The sequence below is a fragment of the Egretta garzetta genome, unplaced genomic scaffold (genome assembly GCF_000687185.1).
Source record: "Egretta garzetta isolate BGI_Z169 unplaced genomic scaffold, ASM68718v1 scaffold508, whole genome shotgun sequence".
NCBI classification, from domain to species: Eukaryota; Metazoa; Chordata; class Aves; order Pelecaniformes; family Ardeidae; genus Egretta; species Egretta garzetta.
The window spans coordinates 1406394-1422584 of NW_009260609.1; the positions used below are offsets into that span (position 1 = coordinate 1406394).

The 16191-nt window shown below is 40.4% G+C and overlaps 1 protein-coding gene across 1 annotated transcript in view; it reads left to right on the forward strand.

Annotated features, from left to right (window-relative positions):
* Window positions 1-841: 841 nt before the first annotated feature.
* ESR2 (estrogen receptor 2) overlaps window positions 842-16191 on the forward strand; it is a 33493-nt gene continuing 18143 nt past the window's right edge. Inside the window, exons 1-3 of the mRNA XM_009644860.2 lie at window positions 842-1308; window positions 8272-8447; window positions 11253-11369. Of these exons, the coding sequence (XP_009643155.1) occupies window positions 875-1308; window positions 8272-8447; window positions 11253-11369 (727 nt within the window). The 5' untranslated portion in view covers window positions 842-874. The remainder of the gene's footprint in view (window positions 1309-8271; window positions 8448-11252; window positions 11370-16191) is intronic.

The following is a 16191-nucleotide window of genomic DNA, read 5'->3' on the forward strand; positions in this document are numbered from 1 at the left end:
GATCTCTGTTTTGATAGTTGATTCAGATGGGAGGAAGGACAGAGAGTAGTTGGGATGGGGATGGAGAATGGCAGGAAATTATAAAACTTCCGGATGTTATGAAATCACTGGAGTTCTGTCTTGTCAGCTTTGGAAATATCTGCATTTTGTGACTTCTACTTTTATAATGGCTCTGTTCAGAGGTGCCGTGTCCAGGGACCTCTTGGTGATCAAGTTGCGTTGCTTACTGACATCCATTACATGTCTTCCTCCTTTGTGGAGAGGGATATGTAGTAGAGTTCTGGTTTTGGAAGGTAAAGGAGATTTATGTGTGTGTGTGTCTGTGTGTTCAAAATATCTGCTGTTGTGTTGGTACAGGGAAGGCTGAAGTAGTACGCTTACAGCGGGAGCAGGAGGTGGTGAGTTTTTATAAAGAGAATTGGTTTCTCAGGGCACTCGCTACATAGCTGTGGGATGTAGGGTAATTTTGCCTCTGACACAGAGCAGTTTTACCCTGGTTGTAACAAGTTACTGTTGTTAAGATCCAAGTTATCACCAGCATCTTTGTCTCAGACTTCAAATGATTTATTACTTTTTTTTTTTTAAGGGATTAAGGGAGTCTAAATAAAATGTGTACCTTAGCCTTTATTTTTAAGGAAATTCTAGAAAGCCTTCTTTTTCTTAAAGGTAGCAATCCTGTGAATTGACTATTTAAATGCATTTGGTATGTAATCTGTTTTAATGGGATATTTTTATATTTTCTGTTTTATTGATTCCTTTTTTCTTTTATAGAAAAGACTTAATATAGAACTTTCTTACTTTTTAATTCAACTTTTTTTATATCTTGCCATCTTAGGATGAATATTTAAACAACAATCTTCAGTCTTGCTTCAAAATGTCCCTGTGTGCATCTTCTCACAAGGACTTTTCTCAGTTGCTGCCACTTCAGGATATTGGATGCAATAAAACAGAAATTAAAAACTCACCCACTGGTATCGTCTCTCCAGTTCCCTACAGCTGTAATCAGTCCATGTTGACAGCAGAACACAGTCCAGTCTATATTCCCTCATCTTACATGGAAAACAGACATGAATATTCTGGAATGGCATTCTGCACTCCTGCTATGATGAATTACAACATTACCAGCAATTTTGGTGATTCAGAGAGTGCATCCGTGAGGCAAACTTCAAGCCCCAATGTATTATGGTCCACTCCTGGCCATCTCTCCCCTCTGACATTGCACTGTCAGTCATCGCTTCTGTATGCAGAGCAGCCAAAGAGTCCGTGGTGTGAAGCAAGACCGATGGAGCCAGTGCTACCTGTGACCAGGTCAGTACTACTCATTTCTTTAAACCTTTGCTGAAAATTATTTAGTTTCATTAGTTCTTTAAAGTCTTTTTGCGTTTGACTTCTATGTGTTTCTCCCTCTGAGAAAAAAAAAAAAACCAAACCCAAACAACCTCCACCAAACACCAAATCAGTCCTGGGTTTTGTGGGGTTTTTTTAATGTAACTTCTGAAATAGGATTTCTTTTTCAATAGCTCCCTAGAGACCTATACACTGACACAAAGCATTACAAATGCCTTCAGTGTGGGAACTGTTTACTGTGCATAAACAGAAGTTCAAGACTTTTAGGTGCTACTTTGTGTAATAAAAATTAAGTCCTTTGAGTGAAAGAAGTAAAGGTTCATTCTTTTTTCCTTTTCATACAACATTGTTTGAATTCCATTTTGTCTGGATTTTTTTTTTTAACTGTATCTAATAGTTGTGAAGGCTTTTCATGAACTTAGAATTCAAGGGAAATGTTTTCTTTGGGTTTTGGGTTTAGTATTGTTGTGGTTTAACCCCAGCTGGCAACTCAGCCCTATCAGCCGCTCCCTCATTCCCCCCACTCCGGGATGGGGGAGAGAATTGGAAGGGTAAAAGTGAGAAAACTCGTGGGGTGAGATAGGGACAGTTTAATAGAGAAAGCAAAAGCTGCACAGGCAAGTAAAGCAAAGTAGGGAATTCATTCCCTGCTTCCCATCGTTCAGTGATCCCCAGGACAGCAGGGTTCCATCACGCGTAATGGTGACTTGGGAAGACAAACGCCATCACTCCAAATGTCCCCCCCTTCCTTCTTCTTCCCCCAGCTTTCTATGCTGAGCATGACATCATACGGTGTGGGATATCCCTGGGGTCAGTTTGGGTCAGCTGTCCTGGCTGTGCCCCCTCCCAGCTCCTTGTGCCCCCTCAACCTCCTCACTGGTGGGGTGGGGTGAGAAGCAGCAAAGGCCTTGGCTCTGTGTCAGCCCTGCTCAGCGATAACTAAAATGTCCCTGTGCTACCAGCGCTGTTTTCAGCACAAATCCAAACCATAGCACCATAGTGGCTACTAGGAAGAAAATTAACTCTGTACCAGCAAAAACCAGCACAAGTATTAGGAGTCACACAGCAGCATGCATCGTGGTCGCAAGGGTGCTGCAACTGAGAAGTCTGACATTGTTTCTTGTTACTGTTCTCAACTAGCTTCATGAAGGTGTTGTGAACAGCAGATTCATGGGCTGAGTTTTCAGCTGCAAAGAAACTGTGTTTGCAAAACCATGTTCCCATTCCACACATTTACTCATATTACAAGCCGTAAGCACTGTGCAGATCATCAGCTGATGAAATTACTCCATTCATGGGCACAACAGCTGTTGGAGGGGTAAAAGCACAGGGTGTTGCAGGTGCTGTTCCTGTTTTAGCAGCTGCATGTTTATTCATAGGGCTCCTCATTTAACTTCAGCACTCATTGTCAGTATGAAAAATAGTGTGTCCTGGCAAAAATTTTAGTTCAATTGTTAATAAAGGATTTGTGCTATTTTTAAGACTACCCATGTTTCTTCTGCAATGGGTCTTATGTTGACAGCACAGGGTTAAGGTGTCTATTTCAGACTTGTAGGCTGCACAGATCTTCAGCCCGGCCACCTGACTAGTCTCTACTTGGAGTCAGCAGGGAGTAGCAGGCAGTTCTGGAGTGCAAATCTACTTTAGGTGTAGATGTGTGGGTTGGGAAGAGGCCATTTGGGTAGCACTTATATAGCGAATTCCCCAAGCAGATCTTACGTGAATAGGGCCAACATCCAAACTCTTCCCGCTTTGGTTAATGTTTCAAAACTCTGACAGCCCTGGGAAGGCTGCTGTAGGTTAGGGTTTGAAGCTGTCCAGATGATGGCACAGCAGCTGGAATAACCCAAGAGCAAGAGCACCCCGTCTGATGCTCTGCAGCGTGCTATCTACATAGATGGAAGGGAAACCAAACCTGCCACACTGGAGTTCAAGTAAATAAGTCTTCTGCCATTTGTATAGATTCATACACACTATTGCTCTTGTAGCTGATGATGACCTGTCTTAAAGACGAGAAATGAAATCTGGAGTCTAAATTTATAGATGATCTTTATTGTCTGGCAGCAAGTAACTACTGTGTTTCTTAGTAGCTGGACCTTCTCAGTGGTTCACTTGTCTCAGTATGATGCATTGTAACCCCCACTCTGTGTACAGAACTTGTAAAAAAAAAAAAAAATTAATTTGACATGGAAAAAAATCAAGAGCTGTAATTCCCTTATTGTGGATAACTGTTCTGAAATAAGGCTCTAAAGAAAAAAGCCCTGTGTTTCCTTTTGCTTTGTCCTTTGGTGAGGTCTTAAATTAATGTCATGAACATTATATTTATTGCCATGGGAACAATGACTGTGACACTACGGATTCATAGATTATACCTTGAAGGAAGAGTTCTCGGGATTGAAATTTACAGGAATAAATCTGGGGGAAGGGAGAGACTAATGCTGTAAAGTGTAAGTAATTTTAAACAGCATTGTAGTTTGAGAAAAGGCGTTTTGTTTGAAAGACAAGTAAGAAAGCATTACTACATATTTAGGTCTGTTACACAGTTTATCTTACCTTTCAAAATAAAGCAAGAGTCTCACCATGAGAGGAGTTTATTTTCCCTAGGTGTTAATGTCAGCTGTTAATGTTAGATAAACTCAGGTGGTCCACTTTGCCAACACTGATCACTGTGTAACTTGGATTTCCTTGTAGATCAGCTTAAAATAAGGAACCTGAATTCTCAACATTCCTTTTCCTTACAAATAGGTTCATTATATGGATACAGAAGAAATTTAACTTTGTTAAATGCAAATGTTATGCAGTGTAGTGTTACTCTGCACCAACAGCTCAACAAAAATAAATTGTATTCCCTGTAAAAATAGATGTGAATTTTGAGAGTTCCATTTTTTTTGTATGAAATGGCAATAATTTGGTGATAAAGACTCTGCTGTATTTACTTGCATTATAGGTCCCGTACCTAATGAAGACAATAGAAATAGTCGCATAAATTTTGTTGGTGCAGGATCACTCAATTTATATTAAAATGACATGAAGAGAAAAGGAATGTGACGATGTAATTCTATTTAAAAGTAGCCTGAAATTGATTTCTGTCTTCATCCCCTAAATAAAAGGATTTTAATTAAAGAAACAAAAGGTTTATTTTCAAAATTATCAGATATATTACTTCCTAAAAAGTATGAGGAAACTTTAATGGAGTTGCCAGAGTGATGTTTCTGGAACATAATTTCTTCTTCTATTCTATCATTTTCCTTGTTCTTCTGACTAATTGCAGGTAGAGCACGTAAGTAAAGGTTTTGGGGTTTGCTTAGTTAGAAATTATTTAGTAACTTTGTCTTGTTTACTGTGCAGTAATGTATTTATACTTTGCTTAAACTCTGCTCTGAAGCCATAATTATTTGCACTATTCTCCTATGCTTTTTTAATTGTGCTCGTTCTGCAGAGCACTTAAAAGTATCTTGAAGTCTCTTTGAGGTGATGGGTTGGCATCTCCAGTTTATGATGGAAGAGTTACAGAGATTAAGCAAAAATATGTCTCTTAATTTTGAGATACCTATGATATGATTTTCAGCTCATTAATCAATGTTTAGAGCGTAGCAGAACCTGTGTTTTGGACATATAAATATTAACAGTTGTGTGGTATTAACAATTCCAGAAGTTATAGTGGAGGGCGTTTCTAGAAAATGAGGAAGATAATATTGAACAGTATTCTTCAGCTGATTTTTGCCCATCATCTTGCACACATTCTGGGAGAGGAAGGAAGAGTCGTCTTCATCCCAAAGCTTAGGCTCCTATGGGATTGCATTGTCTCCAGGCACTGAATGAGCCTCTGGGAAGGTGGGAAGAGTTACAAGAAATTATAGAATCTGGTGTATTAATTTTTGACTCAATGGATTTTTTTTTCTTTCTCTTTTTCTTTTTATAATGTATAATAGTTTAGGGTTTAAAAAAATCTGACAGACAACAAAGGCCATGAGCAAATCTTGCTGCTTTGTAGGTCAAATCCTTGCCACCCTTCTTAATTTTTAGTAAAAAGTTGAATTTAGTTCAAGTTTTCCAGGTGTGGCATATGCATCAAGCACTTACTGTGGCAAAGCTCGAGGTAATTAGGAGACACGATAGATACCGAATAACCTAAATAGTCTTTCTGATTCCTTTTCCTTTAGGGTAATCATCTTGTCACTGCTGATGACTAGTAGGAAATCACTGACTTGTTACTTTCAAAAAAATCTTAATTCTTTTTATGGAAACATAGTATCTCTATATAGAAACCATGATCATCAAATAGAGAGGAGTACTAGGAGGTGTAAAGCAATAAATCTTTGGCCGTGCGGTTCCTCAGTAGCAGCCAGGGTACATCCCCCATTTTCCTGCATCCTTTGGTGCAGGAGCTCTGTGGGCATTGAGCCCACCACCACCGGCCCCTCTGGAGGACCTGGCAGCTCGTTCAGCGGCTGAGCATGCTGGAGCGCACTGGTCCCAAGAGCGCGGGGAGGTGGTCTCTGACCAGGCGTGGGGCTACCCACTCTGGTTTGCTGTTTGTGTGGATACGCTGTCCGATTGCCAGGTTCTACGGGTAAGGAACGTGTACCGTAAAGCTCTCGACTATTTCCTAGTTTTGTTGTCCTTAAAGGCAACAGGAACAAAACGATTGGGATTGAAACTCCTGCTGCGCTGCCGCAGCTATTGCAGACGAGCAGATTTGATGCCCGTTCAGCCTGCCGGAGGAATTTGTTCCAGATTGTTGCTCTGTGTGCAAGCTGTTTGCCACAGTCTGCGGAAGTCGTGCAGCTTGCATGTGTGCAGGGTGATGGTTGTTAAACTTTTAAGCAGGGAAAAGAAAAAGTGTTTTTTAAAGGACTTTTCATGACTGGAAGGTAAAAACCAACACTCCTCAGTGAGATGTTACAGTGTGTGCTTTTTCTTTGCTTTCATCCAGAACATCTCGGTGCTTTAACAAGGGTAATAAACATTGCTCCCTACAGCATATCAACCAGTCACTGAGATGCTCTCTAGCTGATTTTGATTCTCTTCTGACACACAATTGGATCATGATTCCCAAGTAGAGCTTAAAAATATACCTCTTTTACTAATGCGAAACGCCACATAACTTTTTCCTCCAAATACAGGGAAACGGGAAGGAATAGCCATGGTTTTCCCCCCTTGAGTTAGCAGGGTATTGGGTGTGTGTGATACAGTCCCTTTATTCTAAGGGAGAGTTCCCCCCACTGGTCTTCCCAGCACGGTAGAAAGGGAAGTAACTTACTGCTTCAGCAACCTGTTAAAGGGTGCGTGTGCGCGTGGGTAATCAAAGACCAGGCTTGTTAAACATCTGAACACCCTTAAGCCTTGCAATATCTGAATGAATTAATGTTTTTTAAAAGCTTCCAATAACTTAATTGTACAACAAATACCTTCATTTTTCTGGTTTGGAATTTGCTCAGAGAACCACCTTTTTTCCTTTCCAAATTTTCTACTAGGAAATTGGAGCACGCTCTGCTCAAATACTTACAAACGTGATGATTTTTAGTTGGCATGTGGGTGTGTTTGTCCTTACCTCCTGTCATGAAACCAGCACAAAGTCTACTTTTAATATGTTAGTTAAAGCCTCTTTGACAGCACTTCCAGCATGTGTCTACTGTTCCGTTTAAACTTGCTCTTGTTGGTGTCAGGGCAGAAGGAACCTGTTCAAGTACCCTTGTTCTTTAAAAGTCATAAACCATGCTGCCTGCTGCCTTATCCCAACTGATGTATTTCTTCTCCTCCCTAATCCTGCTGGAAGGTGGGATGAGGAATATTCTGCAGTTTCTAACTTTTGCCTCTGTGCTTAAGTTTATAGCTATAAATTGACGATACAGCTTTCCTTTTGCCAAACTTCTGCTGAGAGTTTGCACATGATGCTGTTTTCTATCTAGAAGTTGTATTGACCATGAAGGTAACACATGCTGAAATCGCCAAGAAAATGAGGTCCAAAGAAAAAGCACACAGTGGATGTGCTTCCTATACCTAAAAAGCACTTTACTGATAATCTAAGTTCCTTTCCTCTTGCAGTTTGTTTACAGGATCTTGGTGTCAGGAATTGGCTGTTATTTCATGGTTTTATCCTGTTCTAATTTTAATCCAGTCACTAAGAATAGGTCCAGTAAGTTGGAACTATTTGCAGTGCTTCAGGAATGCATATGTTGTATTGATTTATATGGAGCAATAATTTTTTTATGTATGGAAGTATTTTATTAATTGTGTTTCTCCATTCTTCTTGTATTCAGACATCCTTTTATTTAGCATTAGGGTGATCAACGGGGGTTGTCACCTTGGACAGAAAACTTTGTCTAACATTGTGAGTTGATCTTGTAGGCTGAGATTCATATCTCAAGGTATTTGTTTCCAGCATCTCATGGAATGAATAAAGCCTCGTTTAAAGGATTAAATACTTGAGACTAGATGTGTATTGCTCCACCTAGAATTTTGCCTTGCTAGCAGTATGAAGCAACTGCAGCTCTGTCAGTGGTGGTGGTTATCATGTCAGTCTGAGCTGTCTGAGTTCACACTTCCCATATGAAGCTTCCCAAAGGCAAAGTCCATTTGGTTCACTAATTCCTGACTTGCACATTTCCAAGAATTCTCCAAGATCCATCAGCACTCCATATGATTTTCCCAGAGTTCCTGTGAATGACACATCAGACGTCCAGTTTTATGCCTTTGAGTACTTTAAAGCTTTAGTCTGTCATCATTGAAAGCTCTGGGATCAGACAATATGCTTTAAATAACCTTCTCCGAAAAAGGCTTAACAGTGTGTCACACCATCCTGTGTTCAGTAATAAGAAGATGAGAGAGAGAGAAAATAGAAGACAATGGAAAGCAATGAAACTCTTTGCAATGTATTTGAATTTTTTCCTCTCTATAACAGATGTTTTTCTTTTCTGTCAGAGAAACGTTAAAAAGAAAAACTAATGGCAGTGACTGTACAAGCCCAATTGCAAATAATCCTGGCTCAAAAAGGGATGCCCACTTCTGTGCAGTCTGCAGTGACTATGCTTCAGGATACCACTATGGGGTCTGGTCATGCGAAGGCTGCAAAGCATTCTTTAAAAGAAGTATTCAAGGTAGGAGAATCAGCTTTTGATAACTTTGCTTGAATAAGTTGTTTCATATGATCACGGGCTGCAGTGGTTGATCTGGTAATGAGTTGATCTAAAATCCTGGTGTATGGTGCTGCATGCTGAAAATAGGGAAGCACATGATTTGGCTACTTTATCTTTTGGCTTTTAGGTTATCAAGATCTGGAAATATTACAAAGTGAGCGATTGATTTCTTTAGAGAAGAGGTGGAACATATAGCATGGGAAGGCCCTGCAGCAAAGGCCTCGGTCGGGTGGCACTGCAGGCCTGTGAATCTGATGGCAGTTTGTGTCCCAGAGTAGACATAGTGATTGTGAATTTGTTGTAACAGACACAGTTAGAGAAGGTGATTGTCTGGAGACTTTGCTTGCCAGGAACTATTCTTGACATGAGTATATTGCCTGGAGCGGTTGAGTCATTACAGTTGGACTTCATGATCTTGAGGGTCTTTCCCAACCTTAATGATTCTATGGGTCGATAATATCTACACAGTATGTAGGATATAAAAATATGTGTAGTGAGTATTAAGTACAAACCTGATTATCTTTATTTCTCAGCCCTCCACCCTCCAGAGCTTGCACTGCAGTATTTCTTACTCTGCCAGATCTCTCTCTCTAAGATTTCCACTTCAGTGTTTAAATTCTTACATATTTGATATTTAGTTCAAATTTGCTGAGTGGCTGCAGTACGAAGTGAATGTAGGTCTCCATGTTTGTTATCACAGTCTATGGGCAGTGACTTACACACCATATTGCAGGTTTGGACCACCTCATTTCTTTAAACTTGGCTCTAGTTCTTTGGCCTCATCTGGGGCCAATTTAACTGGATTGATATTGGATACTACATGCAGATACTAAAACAGAGAATCCTGTCATTTTTCGCTCTGTAATGTTCCCTTCCTCTTCTGCACACAAAGCCTTTAGCAATCTTGAGATATTTTCTTTTGGATCAATATGGTAGAGTTGGTGTCACCATTAGAATCAAATTTAATTCAAAACTTGTTTGAGTTTTCAATTTACTGTGCAAGTTCTGCATGGGTGAATAACAATTTCTATACGCTGGTGCAAGTTCTTTTGATTTCTAAACAAACTGAAGAGAACTTTCCCTCCAGTTTGACACAAATGGAGACTGAATTTGATCGCAAAGTGTTTTCTGTCAGGAAAATTATTTTCCTGCTCTGAGTTGCTCACATGTGCTTTGGCTGTGACCAAGTTACCCATTGTGGCCTTTTGTACACCTTAATGTACCCTGTCAGGTAACGTTTGCTTGTAATTCAAATAAATGAAAGTAAGTTGTTGGCATAAAACACTATCAAGCACTCAGCTGCAACTGTTGTTATGATGGATATTGCTTATAAAAATAAAAAACTTCTGGGCCTACTGTAGACCAGAATGTTGGGCTAATATCTAATTAAAATTAGATGGTATGACTGAGCAACCGTGTGTGGTCTCCTCTGCTTGTCCAAGTTTGTAGTGTGGTGTCTTCATCCCACATCTCTGAACATCTGCCTGCAAGCTGAATTATCCCAAGGCCACAGGAGTTTTAATCCACTTTGTACTCCTGTGTGCTTGGGTTACAGTGCAATGGAGAGCTTCCTCCTCCTTTCCCCCCGTGTTGTGTGAAGAGTGATAAACAGTAATTTGTTTTACAGTCGTATCTGCCAGTAGGAAACAGGACAAACTGTAACCTGATCTCTTCTTTTTAGAATGTTGGTTCAAAAATTCAAGGTTAAAATTATTTTAATTTTGCAAGGAAATAGTCACAATGGTTCAGTTAAATAATTACTCTTGGGGACATGAACTCTTGGACTTGCATCAAGTAAAAAAAAAAATCTAGTTGCTGTATCTTTGCATGATCTATTCTTAAAGTCTGAAAAAATAACTTTAAAAAAAATCTGAGAGAAAAGACATTAAGAACTGTAAATGAGTGAATATTTTTTGCGTCCTTTGGTAACTACTGCAAGAGAGATTTCCAGTATTTGGCAGGAGATGATTTGACTGTATTCACAAGAGCAAACTCAGGTCCAGTTTACAGTAATAAACCTTTGGACCAGATTATTGATTAATGAATACAGTAATGTAAAGGGGTTTGGGTGGGGGTGAGGTGAGGCGGGAGAGGAGAAGACAACAGAAGAGTTTGTAATGAAAAACGATGAAAATAAGAGGAACACTTGTGCACAATATCTGAAAGTTATACTTTCTGCTCGTGCTTTTCTTTATACTATACAGTAGGCATTATTTTATCCTAGTCGTCTTTCTCTCTTGGGCTGCTTTTTTTTATTAACTTTGGTCCAGGGTCAGTCCTCCAAAGGCTTATTCGTTCCTGGAACTCACCACGTCAGAGAGTTCAGTAAATAGAGCTGTAGTTTACTTAAATCTTTGCAGGACTGAAGCCGTGCGTGCTGCCGTTTTCAACTCTGCTGAGGAAAAAAAAAAATCTACTGTCCGCCATCTGTAGACTCCCAATGTGTAGTAAGAAGTTGGAGGTTGGGAGCAAATTCCCACAAGAGCATACGTCCCATTTTCAAAAATGAGTTGGTATTAGGAGGTGCTTGCTTATCTAGCAGTCACCAGTAAAAGCCGGTCTGTGTTGTCTGGTTACTTTTTGAGGCCATGGGTTGACGTTTTCAGTATAGGATAAATATGCATTTTTGCATCAGGTAAATTAATGGAGCTTAGATATATGCATATGAAAATGTTGAGATGCTTAAAATCAAGAAGGTCCTGATTTGGGAAATGACCAAGAGAGACTGTTGGAGATGTTAATTTTTCTTTTCTTACCCTGCTGCAGGACATAACGATTACATCTGCCCAGCTACCAATCAATGCACGATAGACAAAAACAGGTGCAAAAGCTGCCAGGCATGCCGGCTACGGAAATGTTATGAAGTGGGAATGATGAAATGTGGTGAGTTTTTGCATGTCTGTGTGTCTGTGTTGTCTGTTTGGGTTTTACTGGCTTTTTTTTTTTTTTTCCCCCTTTCAGTTAATTCTGCATAGTTTTTTTTGTTCTTGGAATCCTAAAAAGGCACAAAAGGCTATTAGAGCAAGGTTTAAGCTGGTTTTGTAGGAAGGAATGTACTGATTCTTAAGGCACAAGAAGACTTTTCAGAAGAAAAGCTGTGGGAAGGAATAAGGTGTAGGTTAAGCATGTGAAAACCATAGTACCTCTGCAGGGCTCTGTGAAGGCAGTTTACTTGCATGCTGTGTTCTGCAGAATGGGAAGCCAAGACCTGTGGCTGCCTGAGCCTTAAACCAAACTGAAATCCCATCTAATAGGCGGATAATGAGCCTGTACTGTGCTCTGCTGGTTAAATGTAATGCAAGAACTGCAGAGCCCCACCAAAGCAGCACTTAATTAACCCAATATCCTGCCTCCAACAGCAGCAAGAGTGAATGCCTTGGGAGGAGTGTAGGAATGAGACCAGAGCCTAAGTGAAACTACTGCTGACAACTCTCAGCTTCCAAAAATTGGCAGTTGGGGACTTCTGATCTAGAAGAGGTTTTTTCTGTTTAATAGGTCTTAATATATTAATAGAATGGCAACTTTTCCATTATCCCTCTTTTTAATCCTGTAGAGTCTTAGCATCTACAACATCCCATAGCAGCTTGACCACCTGTCATGTGAAGAACCAGCTCTCTGGTTGCCAGGCTTTTTTATGGGATTTTGGTGGGACAGTGAGGGGAAGGCAGCGGGCAGCTGATCTTGTTTTTGAGCAGGCTATTTTCATATGATGCCCTCCAGCTCTTCCATCAAAAGAGGTCGTGAGCAACCACTGTTTGTTGCTGCACCACTCAGAACTATCCAGCCTTTTCTCTTATTCCTATCTTGTACTTACAGTGATGCAACTTCACTGTAGCTGTAGATTTATGGATGGTATTTTAAAGGTTACTTTAAAGAAGGCAGTAACTTAAAAGATATTTCAATATCTTAATGTACTTTCACAGTCAAGGTTTGTTGCTGTTTCTTATAGATTCCCCAATGTACATAATAGAAATAGGCTGGGAAAACATCACATAGGGACACTGGAGTGGAAAGGAGAAGGTCACTGTGCTTGGCCTTCTGTGATTTGCAGGTGTGCATCTCGTTTCAATCCCATTTAATGTAGATACCTATTTCTATTTCAAAGCTAGGCAGTGTTTTCATCCTCCCACTGCTTTGATCTGAAGGCTGTTTGCAGAATATTATTTCTTTCATTAGGAACATTTGTTAGAATTCGAGCCTGCATTTATTGCTGGACAATTAATGCCCATTTGTTCTTGTGGCAATGTTGTCTTGTAGCTTAAAGGCTCTTCTTTATTGTTAACATTCTGGTTGTATTTATGGACTATGTCTGTCCCCTCACAGCCTTCGTTTTATTAGGCTAAATAAACTAAGAAATCTCCTCCTCTTGCAAAATCAGAATCTGGAAGTCGTCGGTAGCTTGTCCCTCAATCTGCTCCAGGCTGAAATAATCAATTTTGCACTGGGATGACCAGAATCATGGACTGTATTCCTGTGAACTGTCCTCCCTGTGGCAGCATTAATACACATCTATTTCGGTGGGAGCTGTTCTCTGCATACAGCCCACGATCCTATTTGCCTTTTTCGTGGTTGCATCGTGGTGGCAGTTCATAATCATTCTATGATCTGCTATGACTGCAGCCTCCCTGTTCATTTCTAGCTGATAACTCCCAGCTTAGAGCTATAATTTCAGTTCCTTGTATTATTTTTGTACTCCTGAAGTACATTTAGTTCCTGTTGCTCAAGTCAACTAGTTCTTTCTGTATGAATAGAATCATAGAATGTTTTGGGTTGGAAGGGACCCTTAGAGGTCATCTAGTCCAACCCCCCTGCAGTGAGCAGGGACACTGCTAACTCGATCAGGTTGCTCAGAGCCCCGTCCAACCTGATCTTGAATGTTTCCAGGGATGGGGCCTCCACTACCTCTCTGGGCAACCTGTTCCAGTGTTTCACCACCCTCATTGTAAAGAATTTCTTCCCTATATCTAGTCTAAACCTACCCTGGTTTAGTTTAAAACCATTACCCCTTGTCCTGTCACAGCTGGCCCTACTAAAAAGATTTTCCCCATCTTTCCTGTAGGCCCCCTTTAAGCACTGAAAGGCCGCAATCAGGTCTCCCTGCAGCCTTCTCTTCTCCAGGCTGAACAAGCCCAACCCTCCCAGCCTGTCCTCACAAGAGAGGTGCTCCAGCCCTCGGATCATTTTTGTCGCCCTCCTCTGGACCCACTCCAACAGTTCCATGTCCTCCTTGTGATGAAGCTCCTACCTTCTGCACTGATGATGCATCCCAACTTGATTGGTGTTTTTCATTAATATGGTCTTAGTTACCTTTGCTGTCTGGCCTCCAGAAAGGAAAGCCTTAGCCTTGCAAATGAGATTCCTTTTGAAACCTTACTTTCTGAATGGTGTGACTGTCATCCCTGGTTCATCTTTATGACTGAGAATTTTACTCAAAGTTTTTCCAACAGGGGTTTCTATCAAGCCCCAGTCCTGGAGTTGGAGAGGTTTTTTAAAGATTGATTCCACTGTGATATTATAAGGTGGTCCTCCACAATGCTTTCCTTAAATTAATCCTTTTATTCTAATCGTCCAGGGAGTCCTGGTTTCTGATTAGACCTCATAGGCACTATGGTATTACAAGTAATAAATAATATTATGGACTTAGGTCTTAGCCTGTGTTCCTTTTAATCTTGTCATATATTCACAAACATGTTTTCCTACAATGATGAATGTTTATAGGACATTAATGACTGTTCCAGACCAAAAATGACACTTGGGAACTGTAACAGGAAAGCAACAGGAATTGTATTTTTTTTTTAAGAAAAGTTTTTTCAATAGTAGCACTGAAATTTGAGACTTTTGAGAATTTGATGGTCTTAACAATTTAATTTCAGAAAAAGGAATATAAAAATTACTCAGAATTGTCTGAATTGCCTGATGAGTTAAGTGGCACCTGTGAGTAAAGCTGATGCATGGACACATGGTGACAGACATTTAAACCAGACAGATTTTAAGACTATATTTCTTGCATGAAATGTAAATGCCATTTCCTGCAGACCAGAGTGATTATCTTTCAAATTTTTTCTTGTTACAGCCATGCTTTAATACCAGGTTTTTATTGTAGAAAGCCATAAAAGAGTTCAGTTTCTTTTTAATGAAGGCTTTTCCCCATCTGTGGTCTTTTCCCAGGTCACTTAGTGAATGCATTGGTTCACATCTGCTAAAACCCTGGATGGGGTAGAATGGTTTATAAGTGCATTTTTGCTCGGTGGAGACTTGATGTCCAGCAGAAGTGGTAAAAGAACCTCAATTACCACTTTGCTGTTTATGAAAGCTCTTCATAAAAACCCTGCACTGTTTGCATCAAATCCTTAAGTCCTCATTTTGCATGTTATCAATAGACTCCTTGAGAAAAAAAAGCATACATATGTGTGTGTATATAGCATACATTTCTGTGTGCAAGTGTGATTAGGCAGTACCTGCCATCTTTAAAACAGTAGGAGTCAGTAGGAAAGTGTTGCTTTGGAGATTCCTGGTCTGAAATTCTCTTGGCTGTCATCGCATTCATAAAAGTTGAGAAGTCACCTCAACAAGCCATGGGTATTTCAGTGGAGGCTGGCTTTGGGGGTGCTTTGTATTAAGGTGACAATGGATTTTCTTATAAAATATACCCTCATTGCCGAAAGCACAATGAGGGTCTTAGACGCTGCGTCTGCAAATTTCTCTGTAGGAAGTCTCTGTTGCCTACTGTTCCAATCAAGAAAGCTACTGCTAAATTTTGGCACTAGGACTACTAGCAATGGTAGAAAAATAATTGCAAAGCACTGTCAATGGGAACAAGGAAAACAGAAATAATGCAGAAACTCTGCCCAGCAAACTCAAATAAACCAGACTGGGATAAAATTGATCTTCTCTTGGAGCTTTCTGGTGTTTACCTGGGGAGCCTGAAATGGACTGGGCTGTTCGCCAAGGGCAGTAAAGAAGAGGGGAGTTGCTTCATCACTTAGCTATAGTCACACTGGGAGCAGCTATGCTCATAATTTTCTTTTTTGCTTCCAGAGGCTCAAATAGACCTTCTTCCATCAGGAGTTTTTGGTTTCCCTGTTGCACTAGACTTACCCCACTTATCCACGCCCCACTCCTGTATCTTTTTCCCCATGTGCCAGTTCTCAACGTCTAGAAAATGTTCCAAAGATAAAGCTCCTCTCTGCCCCCTCCCCACCCCATATGAGGACGTTGAGGGGCCATACTAAAAAGCAATGGATAGATACTGCCCTTGAGTACTGGCATCATTCCACAAGTTTGCAGAAAGAAAAACAGACTTCTGTGTGGGCTGGTGTGGTTCGGGGTTTGGCTCTCTTTCTCCTGGGCTTGGCTGCTGCGTGCGGTTTCTAGATAGCACTTTGAAATACTGTAAATTACTTTTCACAGAGAAAGTTAGTGGGGGGAAAACTGTTTCATGGCATTATCTGGACATCAGATGTATTAATTGTGTTTTAGCTATTACAGAAATTACTGTAATTTCAGCTCGTGTTCTCATGTGTGTATGGCAGATGGCAGCTGCTTTGTCAGTAGGTCTGCTCTCTGAATACAGGCGTGCTCACCAGGACATCTGCATTTGCTTTCAAAGGTGACTGGAGTGATAATGATTTACTAACGTATACTTGAGTGAGCTTTAAGCTCAAACACTTACAAAATCTGATTATAATATATTCAGTGGTGGAAT